Source organism: Pipistrellus hanaki (assembly GCF_964339955.1).
Source record: "Pipistrellus hanaki genome assembly, chromosome: 11".
Lineage (NCBI taxonomy): Eukaryota > Metazoa > Chordata > Mammalia > Chiroptera > Vespertilionidae > Pipistrellus > Pipistrellus hanaki.
In genome coordinates, this window is record NC_140513.1 from 15,251,374 (window position 1) to 15,275,231 (window position 23,858).

At 37.0% G+C, this 23,858-nt stretch overlaps 1 protein-coding gene across 3 annotated transcripts in view; it reads right to left on the reverse strand.

Moving 5' to 3' along the window:
• KIAA1958 overlaps positions 1-23,858 on the reverse strand; it is an 82,951-nt gene that overhangs the window by 18,878 nt on the left and 40,215 nt on the right. Inside the window, exon 3 of one of the 3 annotated variants that reach the window (XM_084899215.1) lies at positions 10,290-10,373. The exons of 1 other annotated variant lie outside the window; for it this stretch is intronic. In XM_084899215.1, the coding sequence (XP_084755341.1) occupies positions 10,290-10,373 (84 nt within the window). Of the gene's footprint in view, positions 1-1,141; positions 10,374-23,858 lie in introns of those variants that run through there. One more of the 3 variants, XM_084899213.1, reaches the window with a different exon arrangement.

Here is a 23,858-nt window from a genome sequence, read left to right on the forward strand (position 1 = left end):
GATCGTTTATCTTCCTTTTGTTAAACTGTAAATTTTGGAGATTAAACTCCTATCTCAAATACCATTGGCAAATACGTTCTCCCATGCAGTGGGCTTTCTTGTTTTGTTGATGGTTTCTTTTGCTGTGCAGCAGCTTTTTATTTTGATGTGGCCCTATTTGTTTATTTTCTCCTTAGCCTCCATTGCCCTAGGAGCAGTGTTAGTAAAGATATTGCTATGACATATGTCTGCTATTTTGCTGCCTATGAAGTCTTGTAGGATTTTTATGGTTTCCCGTCTTACATTTAAGTCCTTTAGCCACTTTGAGTTTGTTTTTGTGTATGGTGTAAGTTGGTGATCTATAAAGTAATTTTAATATCATTAAAAATACTATCATTCAAAAGAAGTTATTTCTATTTGTAATATTCAACTTTCTGAGTAAAGACTTTGGTGGATTATTCATATATATGAAAGAACTATACCTGCATTTCTGTGAGAACATTATATTTTCTGGCCTTTTAATATTCTTTTCTCAAATAATTTTAGTGACATAATCAAGAAATCTGAAGTTAGCAGTTATAATTTTGAATAACCATTCCTATTCTGTTCAAAGAACATTGTCAAATGTGCTAAATGCAACCAACAGCATATACAGAATTCTATCTGACCAAAGATTTTCCCCAAAGATGAGGAAGTTGGAAGCTGACATCTACTTAGCTTGGTATAACTTTGCATAGTTGGCTGACAAAGATCCACAGAAAGAGAGTGAGTTTGAGTAGAACCTTTTACTCCAAAACAGGATTCGGGGGCCTGGGGTTCTGGGAAGCATATGGTTAATTCAGCTGCAGATGCCTTCTTGAAGTGTCTTCCCCTCCCCATGGGCTGTTTCTAAGCACTCACATATGGAAATGCTTCTCCTTCCACAATTTCTCCCTCCTCAGGGGTTAGAAACACTTGACATGGAATGCTTGGCTTATAGTGCATTGACTATCTGAGGCTAATGCATAGTGACCAGTTTTTCATAATTTGGTTTAACTTGTTTTTAAATGGTTATAGCTACAAAAGTCAGCCAGCATTGCAAAAACAAAAACAAAAACAAAAACAAAAAAAAAACAACATTAATAAAGACTAGTCATACCCAAATACAGACACAATACTATGATTAAAAACATGCTCTCATTATAGAGACATTAGCTGATTTTATTGGATTGTTTTTATTTCCATAAGTTTAGGCTGTACCGACAAATACTGAAAACAATAGAATATTTCACTATTACATTAGAGGCAAACATTATACACACAATGGAATAAGTTACTGGAACATAAAACTAGAATTTTACTTAGCACACAAGTACACAGACAAATATGAAGCAAAAACAGTGGGTCGATAAAGATGAAAACATCTTAATGTAAAAGATCTGTGACCAGCAAAATAAAAATGAAACTGAGAGTATACACTTATTAATAAAAAAGTTCTATCATATTACAAATGCCAACTGGCCGAATATTAACCAAGACTATCACAGTCACACATTTTAACATATTAACAGAAGTTTCTGTCCATTTCAATTCACCTTTCTCTTCTTTCTTTTACAAATTATAACTGTAGCAGCTTAAGATGATAATTTTTAAATATTAGAGTGAATAGGCACATGTGTGCTTTTTTTCATGTAATATCCGTTAAAAGCCAAGTGGCCAGAAAATACATAAAAAATGATAATCTATCAAAATAGGGCGGAAAGTAAATACATCTTCTAAGAATAGATCTACTGGTTCATGAAAATTTCCAAGTATTAATTGAGTGGCTGTATTTCTAAACAAATGCCTGGACTTAAATTATACTAAATTGATGTCTACCTTTATCCCAATTAACATCTAAGTGGTAGAGTAAAAGGAATCTTAAAATCATTCTTATTAATTTGTAAGAAAGATGGAAGACCTTATTTAAGTTGCATACAGCATCCATTCTACTAAACCACCAAAGTTCTTTATTTCAACAGATGAGTCATTTACAATGATTCTGTTGAATCCAAAATGCTTCCAGTCATTCTTTCACCAGGTTCCAGCCTACAGGGTTAGTTACATCTTCAGATTATAAATGGAAGAGGTACAAGCTATTGCTCACCATGGGGCAAATTTATGCCTAATGTTAGCAGTAAAAAAAAAAAAAAAAAAAAAAAAAAAAAAAAAAAAAGTTTAATCATGTGGAAACATAGCCCCATAAATTAGAAACTTAATAAATATGTATGTATTATTTGATTTAAAATTTGTCCTTGGCATAAGGGCCTCAGGACAGACATACAAAATGTACAGAAAACCCAAAGGGGGTAAATACATCCAAGAGTAGGATTCGAGTAAATGTGCCCACTGCTATCTATTGTTAATCGTCAGGATATATATATCATGCCGTGATCTTTGGTATCCAAAATATACAAGGAAATTCAAAAGCAAAGGTCCTGCCTGAACATCCCCAAGGCAGAAATCCAGAAACTTCTTGAGGGCCGAACTTCTTTAGAATATGCATGATGAGATTTCCTTTTATGCTTTTACTACCTCCCTTGGAGGGCAAATGTTGAAAGCATATTCTGGAGAAAAGGCTCACTATTACAACCTACCTTTCTTTTCCTTTAAGCAAATAATTTGTTGTTAAATTCTCAGAATTTAAATCAGCCATTTCAGCAGCAAAGTTTTCAAACGCAGCACTGGCTGTCAACATGCGTCTGATAGTCATACAAAAAGCCTCTGCACAGTCCAGGGGATTGATTATCCCTTTGGTAAAGGAATCTTATAACGACAAGCCACTGAACAGACAGAATGACACAATGCACTGACAGGAATGTTGGCAGTTTCTTCCATTTTAAGAGTATAAACATATTTTTTTAAAAAGTATAATGATATCTCCTTGACTTCTGATAAGCAGTATAGTATAAATAGACCATTTGAAATATTTTTCTTTTTACTGTCAGTTTGTAAGGAATCGCTGATACAAAATGGAACTATTAGGAACCAACCAACTACAAGTGGGCATGAATGTGAGGCAACAAGTATGTCAAATAAGTCCATGCAAATGCTGAATATAAAAGTTAATATTTGGGAACTCTAAGGTTTCCACAGTCACTTATAAATAAAATTGAAAAAACAAATATTCTCATTAAATGCAATTCAAACAATAAGCTATGACTCCAAACAAAAATAATGCACACACCTCAGTTATTACATTGTTCAACCAAAAAAATCCAGATCAAGAGAAATTGTCATTCTAAAGGATTGTCAATAGAATATTGTCAACCTGCTGGATTTCTAAATTGTCATTCTATTGGATTTCTCTGTAAGAGGCTCAAGTATCAGAAAGAAAAGGTTTACGTTGGGGTGGGGAGTACTGAGAAAGTTCAGAATTCTTGCTTTCTTTTTGCAAACATTTCCCTTTCAAAGAGTCGGGGAGACTGTGGAAGAAAAGCTGACCTGGAGTTACACACACAAAACATTTTGAAGTTGGCACCACTTGACAACTACAATATTTCCTTCTGTTAGAGGCTCCTAAGTGCTGGCTCAAAATATTAAACAGCTAAATACGTACGTTCACAAGTCACACACACAATGTCGACTGGTACAGCCTGTTAGCACAGGTTTTCAGATTAACTACAATAAGTGATAGCAGCAATGGTTAACAATTCTACATAAACACCACAAACACACATGTGGAAGAGCACCCTACTACAACATGCAAAATCTCAACAAAGACGGCACTGAATATTACACAATGCATAGAAATTGTAACGGTTTTTGGCAAATTTTTTTTTGTAACAAATATTTTTATAAAACAAAAATTATTTTGTTATAAATGCTATTTAAAAAGTTGTAATATAATGGACTGTAGTTATAAAAGTTCAGTTTGATAAAGTTACTCTGAGTAGATTAATACTAAAATGACCTACCTGCTACTTCATCCAGTATAAATAATCATTATAAATTAATTCTAGTGGAAGTATACTAAGGTATTTGATTTATAAAATATAAGAAGTAACAGAAAGTAAACAGGCATAAAAATCACTTAAATACAGTATGCACAATTACTGTTCAGATTCTATATTGCTGATGCCTTCCTAATTCTACCAACCACAAATAAATAAATTATGCCAAACATTTTCAAAGCTCTTTGAAATGAATGTATAATGGTAAAAAAAAAATGCTTATTCCAGTGTAATACAAAGAACATTAGAAGTCTAGCAAAATTCAACACTGCATTCAAAAGACAAAATTTCATTGTACTTTTTTTAACATCCCAGAATTTCATGTTTTTTCTTCAACTATGATTTAGTAAATATAATTAGTAAAATAGAAATTTGTAAATGTTTTTTTTAATTTATTCTTGAATTTCCTTTTAGAAGAGTAAGCAGGTTAATATGAGAATTTACAAATACTTTGTATTTTCTTCACCTTCCTGCTGTGAAGTGTCTTTCACAGTTCCCATTTCCCCCGCTTCCTACCTCTAAATAAATTAACCTCAGAAACATTCTAATTATGTTGGTAGAAATTTGATCATTTTGATTGAAGATATGTCCCAAAATTTCAAGATGATTTTTAAAACTTTTCATAGACTAAAAAAGGCTATACTGTAGAAGACTGCCTTCCAAATCAGTAATATCGATGCTATATAGTTGGATATTCAAATGAATACCAAGTTTTTCTAAAAAAGTTACTTTTTAGTTTATTATCGTTATAGATTATAATCATTATAGAAGTCTTGTTACTAAAAATTATCATGTTTCCCCTCCATAAATGAAAGCTAATTATAAATGGGATAGGCTAAGAGATGTTCATTAAAATACAAAGGTAAGTGATTTCATTTAGAGATTATCTCATCAAATTTCAAAAATGGCTAAAATTAAGATGTACTACACAATGAAAAGTGAAAATACACAGGGAAAAAAAAGAGACTATTTGAAAACTGGCAGCTTGAAGGTGCTTCTAATATAAATCTTTAGTTTTGAAAACAAGGATGTCCTTTCTTAACTTAGCGAAAATATAGGGCTGTTTTTCTTCCCTAAACTCTGTTTATGAACTGGAAGTCAGGATGCCTGGGTTCCCTTGGGTTCCAGTTGTGGCTCTGATCCCAGCCAGGTGTGTGCACCTGGGCCTTCTGCTAATGACTCTAGGGCTGTTTCCTGCTTCTGCAAAAGAAGAGGGCTGGATTAATTTAGATGTTTCTAATACTCTGGCCTAATTAATTTTCTGATCAACTTAGTACTTTGACTAATCAATACTCTTGAGTGTAATTCAACTAGTTCCTGGTTTACATAGGAACTCAATTTAAATGTATTAAAGTGCAACCTTTTTAAAAAATAACCAGGTCTTTTCCTTAGCTTTGGCAGACTCAATTGGTCAAGTTACAGGTAGGACCATAAGAAGAAATGTTTATTATCTTTCTTTCCCCTGTTTAGAAGAGTGAAATCTGAGTTGTTGGCAATTTACCATATCCTCTCTTCTTCTGTTTTTCTATCGTTAGAAATACACCAACAGGATGACATAAGCAGTGTATTTCTTCATCCCAGGTTATATTCTATGGCAAGGATCTCTTAAAATCATCCTAAGGTTCTACATATTCTACAAGAGCTACATATTCGTATCATCTCAGTCAGATCCTAGTGGGGAGAAGCAATGTTTGAATAACATGAATTAAGAAAAAGCACACAACACAATTGAAGATGTCTTAATTGAAGATTGGAAGTGGTGTGTTTCTTAATAAGTAACTATCTGTATCACACCATGTAGTGAATGTGCACAGATATATCTTACATATTTAAAAATACATTAAAATAATTAAGAACTCGTTAATTTGCTACAGCCCTGACCAGTGTGGCTCAGTTGGTTGGAGCACCATCTTGGGCATCAAAAGGTCTTAAGTTTGATTTCTGGTTGGGGAACATACCCAGGCTGCAGGTTCAATCCCCTGTCAGGCATGTACAGAAGGCAACAGATCAATGCTTCTTTCTCACATCCATGTTCCTCCCTTGCTGAGATTTATAATTAAAAACAAACAAACAAACAAAAAATACTTGCTACCACCTATTGTTTTTAATAGCCCATCACTCACATGAATATAGAAAAATGAATTAGGCAGCTATGTCATCCAAACTGACAGGTGGGCGTGGCATATTTGTTAGACTCATGTGAGAGGGACTGGAAAATTTCTTATATGATATTACACTGACCTTAAAATGTAAACGTCGCAAATAAAGTTTTAATGTCTTTATATGAACCATGGGATCACCTGCAAAGCAGCATGCTCTATTGTAGTGAATACCTGCTGGATAGCTGCACTTTTGCTAAAGCACATAAACTATTTTGGCTGAAATGTCACAGTATGGATATAATTTTTTTTAAGTAACAGTAACAATAAAAATGGCACCTGGCAGTGTTATGTCCTCAGTATTATTTATACAAAAGCATAAAATGTAGAGGTAGTTGCAGATAATTTTTCATAATTTAACTCAGATTATGATGTGAATCTATGAGTCATATTCAGACCAGCCCTATAGCCAAGATACTACTTCGGCTCTATGTCTATTAAGCCGTTCTTCTGAAAACAGTCTTCTAAACCTGCCACAAAATCCCTATTTGGTTTCAGTTATCAAAGCAAACATAAATTTAAAAAAAACCAACTGACATTCTCCATTTAACTGCGTTCTCCTAAATGCAAACACAATAGGATTAAACAAGAGAGAGATTTTAATATTAATACCTCAATCAACACAAATAGAAAATTGAAATTTCCTAGTTCTGTTTTCTCAATGGATCCTGACCACCCCTTCTTCTCGTGACAAACTTACTTTGCTGTCTAAAACAGATCAAGAATTTTTAAAAAATATGTCAATGCAAAAATAAGATGTGCAATCACATTTTAACTGTTCTTTACAGAAAACATTTCCTTAAATATGAGGAGCACCCTATGTAAAAATATCCGTATTTTTTAAAAAGTTATTTTACAGTAGGCTGTCCTGTTGTGTTTATGGACCAGCTATAGAATAACTGTTTTGTAAAGGGAACTGGGAGAAAGAGACCTGAGGTTCAAAACGAACGGAAGAGGAGGGACCAGGGGACGGAAGAGGAGGGACCAGAGCATGCCTCCTGGAAAGGTAACTCAGCACTCGTAGAGGCTGGGAAGACACTGTGTCCCCATGTCTGACTCAAGTCACTGGAAACGAAGAGTTGGAACTAAAAAAGGTAAACGGAAAAACTCTAGAGTCCGGTGACAGACAGTACCATTTCCTTAGCAATCATCTAACTGACTTGTCTTGATCGCAACATAAAATGAAGCAAACTCACCTACCTTTCAAAGCTGTTGCAAGGATTAAGATAATAAACATACAAATAAATATGCTTCTGTTGAAATGTCTAAGGAAATATTTACCAAAAATGTTAACAGTGATTACTTTTGGCTAGCAGACTATACAGATAGATATAAAATGCATATCTGTATTTCCTAATTTTCATAGAATGAGTAACTATTTCTTGTGTGACGGATGCACACAAGTCACTTAGCACAGTGCTGGCACACATGATGGATTAATTAAAATGGGTGCCTATCAGCATTATTAATACAAAAAAACAAAGCAAGGCATCATCTGCCCTTCTTGTTTTTGGATGCCTCTCTGGGGAGGAAAAGAAGTTGATGACAGACTTCCCGCTCCTGAGCCCATGGAGAGGTCAGTTTGGAGGAATGGGTGGACCTTCACGTGCTTGTGACTTAGCGCTGGAAAGAGCTGTCTAACCATGGGAAAGCTCAGCAAAGCAAATCAAAACGAGATTTGTCCTGGTCATACAATAAATTAATGCATAAAATACCACCTATCTTCCCAGCTAACTGAATTAGAAGGTTGCCTCAAAGAACAAATACTCCCTAATAGCATTTCCAGATCCAACAAAGCAATTAAGATTTGGATGTGTTTTTTTTTGTTTGTTTTTTAATGTTAGTAATTATATAGGATAGAAACCTAGTTCAACTTTACTGTTTAAATTGATTTTATTTTTGAAGTACCTAGTTATTTACCACAGGCTTCAAGACTTGAAAATAAAGATCTTGGAAAAACTACCACAAAGAACTGTTTAACCAAAATTGTTATTATTATAATTGCAGGACATTGCAGATAAATGCATTTGTATTTACTGTAGAAGAAATTTTGCACATTTTCAAGAATGCTTTGAATTCAGCTAAATCTGTACCTAAAATGAGTGTGGATATTCCTTTGATCTCAGCTACAGAGTACAGTAATTCCCTACGGAAAAAATAGTGAAGTTTAATGCTTATAAATAAATAATTCAAGAGGGATTTGAGCTTTGAAGAGAATAAGGGTTGTTTTTTTTTGTTGTTGTTGTAGTTATCTTAACTAGGGCTTCTAGATCTTTAGTAAGACTTTCCCACTCTCTACCTTCTCCTTATGCTTGATATACAATATAATACTTGGGAACGTTGTCAAAGCTTCGGTCGTTTTAAATTGAGTCTAAATCTGATCATCAAATTTCATTTACACTGATTTCCTAGGGAACAAAAAGATCCTATCCAGGCTGAAGCATAACAGTAAAAATGAGCCATGTAACAGTCTTTTTTGCTGCAATATTAGATTTTGCATATTATTTTAAAATTATATATGTTCCAAAATGAATGGCACCTTTATTCCCTCCTTCTATTCCCCTTGCTCCCCCAAAGGAAAAAAATGTTAGCTAAGCTTCTAAGTTTTCATACACTGCAAAAAAAAGAGGCACAGAAACTAAAATTCTAATTAAGCAAAAAATAAAAATAAAAAAAGTATATAAATAATTTAATGTTGAGTTTATTATCAACACTTTCATATTCTGCATCTGACTGAATGCAATTTTGTGTAAGCAGTAAAGTTAGTGTTATCTCCTCCTGATTAATAGAGAATATTGAAAAATAAAAAAATAAAGTCATTTATTAAGGAGACTAACAATGAGCGGTGGGGGTGGGGGTGCGGAAGCAGGAGTTGAGGACACAAGCGTCTAGGATGACTCTGTTTCCTTTTCGACAGTTTTTTGAAAAACATTCATTCCTTCTCTACTTTGTGTTGCCTGAGAACCACTATGGTTTTGTAAAGTTCTGTTAACAGTAATAACATGTAATCACCCACAGGTACATTTGTTTCGAGCCTATAAATACTATGTTAGTCATACTAAACTATCTCCCTTGCTTACTTGTAAAAAGAAAAATATATTATGTATTTTTATAAAGTTAACACTGAGGGCAGAGGAAAAGGGAGGAGAAGCAGTGCACAGTCACAGTTTCTCTGGTCCCAGTAACCACACCGGGGTCTAGCTCAGGCCACCTGGTCAAGCAGTGTCTGAGGAGGAGTCGTAGGAGGCCGAGACGATGAAATTGCTGCTGCTGGAGTGCCCGGCCACGGACTGGGCGGCCTGCTGGCTCAGACTGTTACAGATCAGCACCAGCTGGTTGCTCTGGGCCTCGGACAGGGTGCTGCAGCTCTGATACACGCTGAAGTTGGTTTTCCTGCCGGGGATGTTGCCCTTCTCACACATGGTCTTCACCATCTTGGCCAGCTTGTTCTTGCCGAGGGCCTGGCAGTTGTACCAATGCAGAGCCGCCAAGTTCACGACCGGCTTGATGGACAGGTAGAAAGGGGCGTCCTCGTAGCGCATGGCCGGGGGCCGCCGCTGGGCGTACTCCTTGTAGTCCTGGACGGGGCAGGTCTGGGGGGCGTGCTGGGTGGCATACACGCGGGAGTCCGTGCCCCCTCTCTTGGTCTTGGCATTCAGGTCGCCGCCGGTGTCCTGACCCATCCACTCTAAGTATTCCAGCCCCGTTTCTGTGACCCGCAGCCGGATGTCACCCCACTTCAAGGTCGACCCATGGAAGCCTGTGCAATGCCCGAAAGCCTTGGTGTTGTTGAGCCAGACGAGGTTGAGCAGACCCTCGGGGTTATAGCGGCTCAGCAGCCCCCTTTTCCGCAGGATGAGCTCATCGGCGAAGGTGAGCTTCATGGACTTGTGTGGCTTATTTCCCTTTCCTTTGCAGCGGAGTTCGATCTGCTTCTGCTTCAGGGCCTCCTGGGAACGCTTGAATTCCTTGTCCCTGGTGATGCTGTAGCCGTACCTGTGCTCTTTTAGATACCGTTCAAGCCCACACTGGTAGTTGGCCAAGCTGTTGGGCTCATATTCGGATCCGTCCTTCTGCCTGGCATCTACAAAGAAAGAGGCAAGGTAGGCATCCAACTCCTTGCAAGGGATGACATAGATCTCTCTTGTCTCCGAAGGGTACTTGGAGATGAGGAACTCGCGGAAATTGCGGAGCGCGGTCTGCGTGCTCCGGATGGTTTTCTCATTCTGCTCTCTGCTGAGCTCAGCTGCTCTTTCATCCTGGTCTGCAACAAATTGGGGAGGGGAGGGATAGAGAGGGTGTTGATGAGTTCAGACAATGCACTTTCTACTCTGAAATAAAGTTTCCTTTTATAATGAAAAGGGAAAGAAGGAATCAATTTTACAGTGATGACTGATAAATGTTATTTATATACCTGTGGCATTGTAATAGCCAATTTGCTATATTTACAAATGATGTGCTAGACAAAGGTATGGTGGCCCTTTGCCAATGAGCATCTCGCATCATTAGCACATAGCTTAGTGCGTGAAGGTTTGTGGAAAGAGTGAGATCAGAGGCTGCCTTTGTTTTAGGAAAAATGTGTGACATTTAGGAAAACTTGAATTTGTAAGGTTGCTCAGCGAAGGGAAGTCTTTGGAATAACCACATACAACAGTAAAAAGAAATTTTCTAACAAATAAAATTTTATTCGCAAAACACACTCCTTTTTGTGTTACTGTACACATTTATAAACGATCATGTTATTTTAAAATGACAATCCTAAGGTATAATTGCCCAAATCCTCATAACTTTATAAAATGAAATAAATTAAAATTCACTAAACTAGCAAATGAGACTTTTTATAGGCACATTTTTGAGATATTTCCAAAATTCAAACATGTACAGTATATTTTATGCTTCATTGGACTGAGCTTTTAGTTATGTTAATTCCATTTGAAATTGTTTCTATATCAACAGTGAAGATGTGTACAAAAACATGTCTCTTCCCATCAAAGAGATGGAAGCCACAGGTTACATGCAACCTTTAGCATGCTGGCTTCCTTTACTGTTTGCATGTATAGCCAAAGGGGCCAGCACATCTGTTTGTTTTGGCTACTTGTTCAAATATCTATCACAGCAGTCTTCGAACTTCAAATAAAGACTTTCTAAGACAGAAACACTCACAGACAACTTTGGGGAATAAAATATCCAGTTCCTCAACTTTCCCACGGAATCCTTTCTAAAACGTGGCTGTTTGCACATGTTGCTATCTCAAATCTACCATGGTACCTACTCTGGGGTGTAAAAGACTTAGCGAGGCCAAACACGATTTATAACTTGGTGATCAAATTCGCAATGTTTCTTGTCCTCTGTCTTATCCGTATCCTAATACAGTCTAACCATACCACGAGAAGCAGGGTAACTGGGCCTAAACTGTGTTCTGAATTCAGGACTTTTCAAAGGGGCTATTTTTAGGCCAGTGAGGTTGAATCTATTAATCACATGAAATACTGATCCTATTTGCGGTCAATCTCCATTTTATGTAGCATTCAATATTTTCTACACACTTTGTACAAAAATACTTGAATTAAACCTAACACTGAAAACCTTAGGGTGTCCATTTAAGAATGAGTGAGTGGTATTCAGTTCATCAAAGTTCTTTTCAAGGGTATTCGAATAAAAGAATTTAAGTCTGTTGAACGTAAGCATCATTAGTTGGTATCCTCTAAGTAGAAAGGATGAGAGACCTTGGTTCTTTGAACGAGTGGTCACTTATTTCTTGCTGTACCATCCACAAGGACCTTAATATTTATTAAATCTAACTCTAGGCTTTTCAAAAGGAGAAGCCATCCATAAAATCTAATATAGGTATGTCCCCATTTTTGAAAGTCTGCATGCCACTTCTCTTTTGCAAAAGACCTACATTAGTAGCACCTATTTTGCTAACAAAAATAAATCTGAAGAGGATTTTCGCAAAAGTAGCATTCAGTGTTGGTTTTGCAATGAGCTGTTTCAGAAGCAGCACAAACTCCAAACAGATAAGAGTCGTCCCACCAAGCTCCTTCCCTGGGACCCAGACCCAGCATCTCAGCATCCAGCCCCACAGCACTGAACTGTGTCTGAGAGCATCGGCGCTGTGTATCTCCATTTATTCTGTGCATCCGTTAGCAAGGTGTGTCCTAAGGTATAAGAAAAGCCAAGAGAGCTTGTAGGGTTGAAATGATGAGCATGAGACGAGGCATAAATTAAGATCTTCAATCGTGGTCAACGAAATAAGGACATATAAGTCCATGGTAAGTGTTGATTCACTCTATGTGCCATTTCGGTTTAAGACAATCTTTATTGGAATGCTCTATGGGAGAAACATGCACGGTGAAATGGGTCTGCAAAAACCCATGGGTCTGTCACCTGAAGGGGGGGCTCCACAAGGAGCCCCAAAACTAGCTCAGAAACTCAAGGTTTTTACAGACCAATTTCCTGTACTTAGTTACATAGTCTTCATGACCCATTAATCCAACTATTACCTCCCTTGTTAGGAGATGGGATGGGAAAACATAATAAGAGCGGTATCTTGTGTTCTCACTATGAGATTTATGTTAGATTTTTTTTTTTTTAGATTTATGTTAGATTTAAATTCAGATCCATTTGCTTCTATTGCTATAGCCCTCAACAAAAAATAAACTCAGCTATCACACTCCTTTTATGATTTTATGAAAGTAATACATCTGAAGCAATAAAACACATATCTCGATATTTAACTTATTTATTATTTTTGAGTATTTTGTCCTCTCACTCGATGCAGAAAACAAATGATATTCAAGTTCTCCTTATAAATCACTGAATGATAACTCCATCCGCTTATTAAATAAAATATATTTTAACTCTGGAAAGCAAAAGAAAAGGTAAAAAGAAATCTGGTGAGTAGATTTACATTTACGAAGCTGCAGCTGGAATGAATATTTCATCCACATTATGTGGGTACCCATGTTGCCTCCTAGCATTTCAAGAAGACCTGTGGGGTGTAGTTCAAGGGTAAGTCCCTGATGGTTCTATAGATTCCATCATAACTAGACGAGAAGACTATTACACATAAAACTAATTTTAAAAAAGACTGTACACAGCTGTATAATTAGGAATAGAGTTTGTGGCTCTAGAGCTTATGGGAATTCAGAAAGAAAAAAGAGAGAAGTCAAATAGAGCTTGAGCAATGTATTAAGTGATGAGTACCATTAGGTTAATAGAATAGGAAGGCAGAACATCCCAGGAAGAAACTGCATGAGCAGAGGGAAAGAGATGGGAAGGAGTCTGGCTTCTGCTCATGAAGGCTGTAAAACCCCCGATCCTGGTTTGGGGGTGGGAGAAGGGCTGGAGCGGGGAATAAAGCTAGATCAGTAAAGCAACCACTGAGAGTTGTATATTGTCATTATAAATATAACACCAAAGAGAGGGGACTGAATAATTTTAGTGCAAAGAACCTCTAAATGCCATGAAAAAGCTGATTTTTTTTTTTGGGGGGGGGGGGTCAGTACCCCAATTCTCTACCTTAGACATTCTTTATTCCCCTTATTCTGTTATTTTCTTCCACATATCTACTTCCATCTGACATACTTGACATGTTTATTTGATAGCCTGCTTAGCATATTGTCTCCCGAGTGGGCTGTGAGCTCCGTAGGAGCCAGGACTAAATTGCTTTATTCCCAAAGTATGGAAAAACACTCGAGAATGTAGCATTCATTAGAAATGTGTCTACTGAATTAACACAAAAGCTGACAGGAAAGTTATTGGGATAACTCTGTGTGTATAATTACACAATTCACTTTAGGCCATTTAGAAAGGACTGCATTTAGAAAGGATTAAACAAAAACCAGTGGCATAAAATCAAACTTTGGGACTCACAAACATAATCTCAGTCACTTCGCTAAGGCTCTTCTGAGAGCTGCCTGTGGTCAGGGCAGGTGATGTGGACATCTATAACAACAGTACAGAATGACTTATGAGGCCACTGGAACCTTTTTGCTGGGTAATTCCCCAGCAAATAAAGACTTATCGGCATTTGCACAAACTGCTCCAAGACAATATCTTTATCTTACTCTTAAGATGAGGAAAAAAATAATCCTATCTAATAAAAGAGTAATATGCAAATTGACCATCACTCCAACACACAAGATGGCCACCACAAGATGGCCAGCAGGGGAGGGCAGTTAGGGGTGACCAGGCCAGCAAAGGAAGGAAGTTGGGGGCAACCGGGCTTGTAGGGAAGGGCAGTTGGGGGGGACCTAGGCTTGCAGGGGAGAGCAGTAAGGGGCAAACAGGCTGGCAGGAAAGCAGTTAGGCATCAATCAGGCTGTCAGGGGAGTGGTTAGGGAGTGTTCAGGCTGGCAAGCAGAAACGGTTAGGGGCAATCAGGAAGGCAAGCAGATGAGCATTTGGGAGCCAGCAGTCCTAGATTGTGAGAGGGATGTCCCAGATTGGAGAGGGTGCAGGCTGGGCTTAGGGACACCCATCCCCATGCACAAATTTCGTGCACCAGGCCTCTAATACTTTAATAAAAGTCCATACTAGAATTAATATATCCATAAAATTAAGGGATAGCTCCCTACCCCCAATCCCGACCTCCACCTTAAAAAGAGATTATACTGTCTGGCTGATGTGGCTCAGTGGTTGAGCACTGACCCATGAACCAGGAGGTCAGGGTTTGATTCTTGGTCAGGGCACATGCTGGGTAGTGGGCTCCATCCTCAGGAGGGGGCCTGCAGGAGGCCACTGATCAATGATTCTCTCTCATCATCATTGATGTGTCTCTCTATTCTCCCTTCCTCTCTCTGAAATCAATAAAAATATTTTTTAAACTATTAAAAAAACAAATAAAAAGAGATTATACTGACAATATGGTGTCATCTATTGGGTAATTATTTCTTCCATACATATATTCATTTGAAAGATGTTTTCTTATGACTCTTTCTAGGTTCAAAGAAAATAATCTTGGTATTTAAAAACACACACACAACAATCCTGGTTGGTCATCTCAGGAGCTGTGTCAGAAGCTTCGATTTTATTCATCTGGGGTTACAAAAATTGTATTTGCCAACATTCTTATTTCATTTTTTAGAACAGCAATAGTTCCTAACCCCTACAATTTACTGAAAAAAATAATGAGCTAGATTTACTTTAAAAGAGAAAAACAACTTGATATATAAACCTTATAAAACACACTTAGAAATCAGTGTCTTCTTTCTCCTTTAAACACACACCTCCTTGCACATTTTTATATTTTCTCCTAAACTTTAAAACACAGGCTACTTTCTAGGATTGTTAACGTCGCTAATTGAAGCCAGACTTGCATGCTATTATAGCTATCTGGCCAGTAAATTATTTTTATGCTCCATTAATCTTTTCCAACAGTGGGCATAAAACACATTTCCTACATAAACATTCAGGAGCATGAAAATTCAGAACAATAGTACCAGTTAGTGCAGTATGATTCTTGATGGTGGTTTTCACTGAAGCAGAAATCACTTAAACAAACATTAGTCATCTGCTCATTTCTCCTCGTTGTATGTTATGTGACTCTAAAGCATCTGGAAAAATTTCACCTTAACAGAAATTTAGCAATCAAATAGAGCACGAAAATTACTAGTATTATTAAACAAATAAAGTACAGGAAAACCACCACCACCGCCGCCTTTCTCCGTCCTGGCTGGCGTGGCTCAGTTGGTTGGGTTTCATCGTAGGCACCAAAAGGTTTCGGTTTGATTCCCGGCCAGGGCACATGCCTGGGTTGTGGGTTCGATCCCCGTGTAGGGGGCGTGCAGGAAGCAGCCAGCTGATGTTTCCCATGCTCTCTCTCTTTAAAAAAATAAATTAAAAATAAACCCTTCTCCTCCCATGCATATTCTCTGTTACCTCTATCTATGAGCTGAATCAGGCCAAGGAGCTGTGTTAGAAGGTGGGGTAAGACACTGCATGGGTACAGGAGATTAGACACTGGACCTTGTAGATCCTCACAAGGAATTAATTTATGGCCTAGAGGGTGCAGGAATGAGTCTGCTTTTATTTTAATTTAATTTAATTTTATTTTATTTTTTATTTCAGAGAGAGGAGTCTGCATTTGAAAAAACACACATAACTGATTTCAGCCTAGCAGATTTGGCTCAGTGGATAGAGTCGGCTTGAGGACAGAAGGGTCCCGCCTGGGTTTGATGCCGGTCAAGGGCACATACCTCTGTTAGAGGCTCCTCTCTGGCCTGGGCCCTGGTCTGAACTCGTGCAGGATGCAACTAATGAATGTATTTCTCTCACATCGATATTACTCTCTGTTTTTCCCTCTCTCTAAAAATCAATGGGAAAATAACCTCAGGTGAAGATTGAAAACAACTGATTTCAGAGAGGAGGAAGGGAGGGAGGGGGGGAGGGAGGGGAGGGAGCTGCCTCCCCCCACATGCCCAGATGGGGGATGGAATCTGAAACCTAGGTATGTGTCCTGACCAGGAATCGAACCCACTACCTTTTTTAGGGTATGGGGTGGGACGATGCTCCTACCAACAGAGCCACACCTGCTAGGGCAGGAGTTTGATTTTTAACAAGTTCTCAGATGATTCTAATGTAGGTGTGGTCCAATAGTGCCGTATCCCCCCTCTGCCCCTAGAATGCCTGGAAAATGGCTCCTTCAAATAAGCCTCAGCCCCAGCCCGCCTGTTACAGCACTTGCCATCCTGAGGGAAAAGCAGATTTTCTGATCTGAAAAAAAAAAAAGTTTGCCATTCCCAATGGCAGGACCATTGTTTCATAAATAAATGAGTAATAAGCGTTTAAGTGATTTCTGCTTCAGTGACAAATACTATCAAAAATCATACTGGACGAAGTGGTATTATAATTTGACAAGATAACATATGACTTCAACAATTACTTCCCTCAGAGACCCACTGGATTCGTAAATTTGTTTATGTAACTTTTCTGAAATTACTAAATTCAACCCTGTTTCCCTAATTGCCAAAAACAGTTTTTCCAATCTAATCTTACTTGGTCCCTTTCAGGGCATTTAACATGGGTAGTATAGCAAGTGGTTAATGTCTCTAACTTTGTCAGTAAGAATGCAGTTCAAATCCCAGCTCTGCTGCTTGGCCAGCTATGTGAATCTGTATGAGTTTTTTAACTTACACCTCAATTTCTTCAGTTGTAAAATGGGTATACACAGTAATAATTGTACTCATAAGCATTGTATGAGTATGGCATACGATAGGAAAGCAAATCACTTAGCTCAGCACTGGGCACATAAAGCATCTGGTTCAAATCTTTAAACATCTCACTGCTTAAAGATATGTCCTAGCTATGCCGGTGTGGCTCAGAGGTTGAGCAACGGCCTATGAACCAGGAGGTCATGGTTCAATTTCCTAGTCAGGGAATACACCTGGTTTGTGGGCTTGATCTCCAGTGTGGGGCATGCAGGAGGTAGCCGATCAATGATTCTCATCATTGATGTTTCTCTCTCTCTCCCTCCCCCTTCCTCTCTGAAATAAATTTAAATATATGTAAAGAAATGTATTTCAACTCAGGAAATCAAAGTTTTTCCACTTAGTTCAACTGAGTCCCTCCTCTATTGATGCTTCAATGTGTAGCAAATATATGCTACGTCTTCCAATCTATGAAAGTCACCAATGTTAGGCATATCCTGCCACAGACATATATAATCAGCTGGAGTTAATATCTATATCTAAAACAACTGTCAGGAGACCTTCCGTTCCACATGACCTAGAATCCTGGGATTGGACAAGCTTATTGTGTCACTATAAGAAGAGACATAATGTGACTATATGAATTCAGTACAGGACTGAGGGTAAAATCATGCAATTCCCCCCTCTAAGAACACTGTGTTTTTTAAATGAAGTAAAGGAGGGGTTCTCCTCAATTGCAACCTCCCCTCAAAAAAGAGCTGTACATCCCAGGTGGGACTTAATGAGCCCTGTGGTCCATTCTGCCAGCCAGGGACAGCGGTAGCCTAGCCATATTTGCTTAGAAAGAGGGAATTCAAACAGGCTTCACACATAAAGGAGATGCTTCATTCAGTGACAACAAAAAAGGAGGCCAGATGACAGGAGTGAATAAAAGCTAGATGAAGCTTCTCAAATCTCCAACTTAATTTCAAGTCACAGGAAAGAAATTAAGCATTCCAAAGGCAAAAGAATAGAACAAGAGAGTAAATATTGTACTCCATTAATCACAATAAGAAGCACTTTCATCTTGGCCAAAATATATTTTAAATCAACCTTAGAATGTGGCTGCATTTTCAGTCTTAGCGGCATGAAACCCACATGACTGTAATTAATGTAATAAATCATTCTGTGGAATTTCCTACACAATCTGACAGTACTCATTGACACACTGCTTATTTGAGACTGCAGAGAGGTTTCGCCCCCACTTTTTTATTATATAGCCAGAGTCACTGAATCAAGAGTACCTTCTAGGATGTCTGAAATATCTGCTGCTGATATAATACATAAAATAGGTAGTGGGCTGCTGCCATCAGAATTTGATATACAAAACATCACATCCAATTTTTAAAAAGAAACTTGTTTTTAATTCTCACTTTTCTGTTTAGGGCAGTTGTTTAAGATACATGGCTTCATTATAGATGTGACATTTACATTTTCCAGTTTCAGTCATGAGACCATAGCATTGCACACGTGTCTCACTTTCCAAATTAATTCTATGATTCCAGTGCTACATAGCACAGGATACTGTTAAACAGGCATTTTTCATTGGCCTATATGTGCTCTTTCATTGTTTTCCAACATCTAGATCCTTTAAGAAAAATTTTATTGAATAGTACATCATTTTCAAAAGTAAAAATTAATTTTAAAAAGTAAAAATTAGCCCTTGTTCAGTTCAGGAATTCAGCAATAACCACAATTCATCTCAGCGAGTTTACATATCTTTAACTATGCTTTGCATAAATATCTTGTAATTTAGAAATGTCTGAAGTTTTGAAAAACATATGGTTGAAGGATAACTATTCACAAGCGGAAAATATATATTTCCCCTGATAAATTATTTTATTCATTTTATCATAAAAATATATGTTTAATATAAAAATTTTCCCCATATAAAGGCATAAAGAAGAAAGTAAAACTGCCTAAAAATCCATCATCCATAGATAGCCATTGGCTACATTTTGCTGTATAGTTGATTTAAAATTTTATTTTAAAATATGACTCTTTAATCACCACTAGACTTGTGGTGATTAAAGAGTTATATTTTAACTATACACTTCAGTTTTGGGATTTTCTTTTTTCCCCTCTCTTCAAATTTGCTCTGTCTTATGTCCAAGAGGAAAATTATTGGTAACACAGTAATGCCTGGCTAAGTTACTATTTCTGACATATTCCTTTTGATCATCTAAAATTATAGATTTTAAGACTTGAATAAGAACTTGGCATTGGATTTATTATCTATTGGCAACACAGAAGTTCCTTTCTTGGCTCCTAACAATTACCTATGTCCACTCTTCCTCCCATTCAAACTGCAGCCTGAGTTTCCCCAAAGGAAGCAGAGGAAATGAGATATCCTTTTCTTTCTACAAAATTTCCTATGTGCATAGTTGTTTCAACATTCAACAGAAATACAACAAATATATTCAGCACTGCCGACCTGGCAGACACTGTTTCAGGCACAGCTGTATAAGTCTCCTCAACTGTTGAACACTTCTATTCTCTCCTTGGGGGGGAAACAATGAGACAGTAACAGTAGGTGGAGATTGGGACTAGAAAAGGAAGAATAAAAACTGTGAGTTTTGGCAATCAAGTTTCCGAAGAAATAAAGAAAACCGAGGGGCGTTTAAGTGTGAGGTGGTAGGACGCTGAAATGTGTCAGACAGCGTCACCTTGGCAAGTGAGCCAACCGGTTAAGGCATGAGCTTGGACGCCAGACTGCCGGGGTCAGAATCTCAGCTCTCCCACACTATCACTGTCTGGTCTCCAGCACGGTCAACCATTTGAGCGACAGTTCTGTACCTGTAAAATGGAGTTAATTATAGTCCCAACTGCATAGGGCTGTGGGAACTCAGTTCCATAAGTAATTAAGTGAAATAATAAGCACTCTGCAAACACTGACTATTTTACTGCTGTCTGGCATAAAGCAATCAAAGGGCGCTAGCAGCACAGGGTCCTGCCCGCTGAAGGGCAGTTTGGAAGTAAAATCAGTCGTCAGCATTTGTTAGCGGTTCATCAGTGTGTCAGTCAGAATGGAGTATCTGAGAAGCACTTTTCACGAGTTTGCCAAAATCCTGCAGCTCCAGTGATAGAACAAACCCAAGCACGGTCCGTGAATTTAAGAGATGAAATGCTCTTACCACAACAGAAATAGCTATAACAAACTTTCGATAAGAAACCATTTCTTCCCTTAAATAAAATTCGATGTTCACAACTGCATATCTTAATTAGTGAGGATCAAAATGTGAAGGCACCTCTTACTGAAAATGCATAATATAGAAAAACACACAAAGGAATTATTAATCAACTTGAAACAAAAGATGTATGGCACATAAAGCCAAGGAAAACAGATAACATAAAAATGGAAATGCACAAAATTCTAATAAATTACCTCCTTCTTTTCTGAGTTGGGCTATTAATATTCATTAAATTCCACCCGAGAAGAAGTTGCATAATGGCTTGAAGGATGTTAACTTCAGTGGATAATAAACCATATTTTTTTAAAAGTTCACACTAAAATAAAAATTAAATTATCTTCCTTATATAGATTAGCTTTGTATTTATAAGTACATGCAAAACAGGAAAATAAAGCTTTTTTCTCAACAATAAAATGGCTGCTTTCCATTATACAGAATAATAATTTAGCAGCAGTAACTGTAACTGTATAAAGGTGCAGAAGAAACCAACACCAGGTTTCTGTCCTGTGTTCTTAAATGTGAACAAACAATCACACTAGGCATCAAGAGAAGTAGCAACTTTAAAGAGAAGGATAAAGATGAAGGAACAGGAAAGCTGAGGAAAAGATAATTCAAGGACAAAAGATACATGCTTTTTTAATTCTCGAAGAGTTGAGGGATTAATTAATACATATAATCCTTTCAAAGGAACAAGTAATAAAGGAAAACTTTTTAAAAAATCACATTATAGGCAAATTTTAGCAATTTAAAGATTCAAAGTTTTTTAAAAATATTTTTTTTATTGCTTTTTAGAGAGAGAGGAAGGGAGAGGGAGAAAGAGAAACATCTATGTGAGAGCAGAACATTGATCGGTTGCCTCCTGCAGGCCCCCTACTTGGGATAAAGTTTCAAAGTTTTCTTTCCACATATCCATTCTTGGGAAATTATTTGATGGACTCCAGCAAAATGAGGGAAAAAATAGGGGAATACATAAAATCTTTGGAACAGTGGATACGACCCAGAGGAAACCTCAGGGTGGGAGGGTCACCTCAGGCTTACATTACATTAATAGATCAAATTGAAGCAGGAAGACGTAAGACCCAAAATGGTAATTTGGGGAGGACCACTCTGCTATTCTGTCAAGAAATGCCACCAAAAAATTTTGGAAAACATACATAAAAATACTAAAATCAGAACAGTAGCATGTTTCATTGAGTATAAGGTGCACTTCACATTTTAAATATCTCTGAAATCTGCCTCAAAATCCTTGGTGATTATAGTTTAATTGGTCAACTGCTTTTTTTTCTTTGTGGAACATAAAATAATAGTACGTCTTACAATCAATGACATTGCAGATGCAATGAAATATAGTAACAGTAATAATAATGCCGGGACATACTTATTGAGGACTCTGCACCAGAAATTGCTCTAAAACCCTTTACATGGATTAAGTCATTTATCCCCAGAGGCTGTGAAATTCATCAGGATGGAAAGAAATTCCATCTTAGAACACTAAAAGCTATGAACAATATTTACACTGTCTAAATAATATAAATGATGTTTTCAGCTTTTAATGTTTAGAGTCAACCTGAGGATAAAATAAGAAAAGACAGTTATAGCCACAAAAGAGAATGAAAATATTGATGATCGTGTGAAGAGAAGAAGATGGTAAGAAAAAGGGAGAGAAGAACAGAAGGAAGGATAGGAAACACTAATATCTTCACCCTGAGGTTGAGAAAGCATATTTATTTCTCTTATTTTCAAATTTTCTATTGGTTGCTTGTATACTGTAATAGCATAAAATCAAATTTTTTTTCAAAGAGTAATGAAAATGAATTAAATCTTCATCATTTATAACAAGGACACTGTAGTTATTTTTTAAATTGATAAATCAAGAAAAAAACAAAGAAAAGAATTTGTTTTAATTCTTCCACAATTTGTTTAGAATTGTGGAAGAATTGAATGGAAAGGCTCAAAAGAGGTTTCCTCTGAAGAGTGGGATTATGAGATGATGAGACTGAGGTGAGACTATTATTGTTTAGCAATATCATTTTATTGATTGCCACATACATGTATTATCTTGATAAAAACGAAGAAAATTGAAAAAAGGCAGTAAGTATTATTGTTTTTGTCTAAAAAAAGCTACCCTATAGTTGTAAGGCAGCACTGAAAAATCAGCTTGATGGGTGTATAACTCAAATCAATAAACCAACTAAGGTACATAAGTCAGGTTTGCGTGATTGTAAATCTGAACACTGTTCTCACCTAAAATAAAGCTTAAAATCATCTTGTGGCCATAGAAGCATTGTTTATCACTTTTGCCAGGTTATAAAAATACTTCTTCTGGGTCTCACACACTCTTGGGAACACATGCCATTAGTTACATAAATGAGATCTAGACTGAAAGAGGTTATTGCTGGGCCTGAAACACAGCAGATCACCTGTACTCTGCCCATCCCAGCTGAGACCCAAGATCGTTAGGCAGCTCAGACTGTGGGAAGAGAAACAGCGATGTGGGACACAGAGGCTGAGACCAACCTATCTGCCCTGAGTCATACATTATTTCATCTTTTCAGACCATGGGAATGAAGACCAAGGCTAGAAAATAAAAGTCAATGCCTCTTCAATTCTGAATTGCTTTCTGACTTCCTAGCAGTCCCAGTCAAACCCAATTTCACTGAAGGAAAATTACATTCTGAGGTTTATAGCTATTTGTTAGTCTGCTGTATTTCGGTACATTTTTCATATTTGGAAATCTCAATTGTCTTTAGGTGAGTTTCTAAACGCGTATAAATGAGAGTTTTTACTTCATTTGTGTAATGGAAAAATGCCTTTATTTTTAAGAAATAAACATTTAATTAGGAAGACTTCCTTGTGAAATATTAAAACAAGTGACACTAAGCATGTGCAAGCATTGGAGAAAAAGCTGATAAAACTGATAATTTCTCAGAAAAGTATGCAATTGTGCAACAGAGAGAAATTAGCTTGATTTTCTATTTTGCCCTTTAGAAAACTAGCAAACATCTTATTTTTAATTCTTATATAGGTCACTAGTTGTTTGCAAAAACAAGCAATATTGTAATTTTAATATAACGAGGCTCCTGTTATTTTTAGCTGAGTAAAAGTTGTTTCAAATAAATTATGATGTAGAATGGGCTGCCTGTAGCCTCTGCATATTTAATTTTCAGCTAAGAAAGACTTGCCTTTCATTTATCATACTGGCTTAATTATTCATTTAACCACTTTCAGTCATATATCATCCTTGAAACAGCCTTAATAAATGTATTATCTAAAGGCAATCAATTTAGTCTTACAAAATCATTCACAGTTGAATAGCATCTTGGCTCCGTTTTTTTATTTTTTATTTTATTTTTATTTTATGTTGTTGTT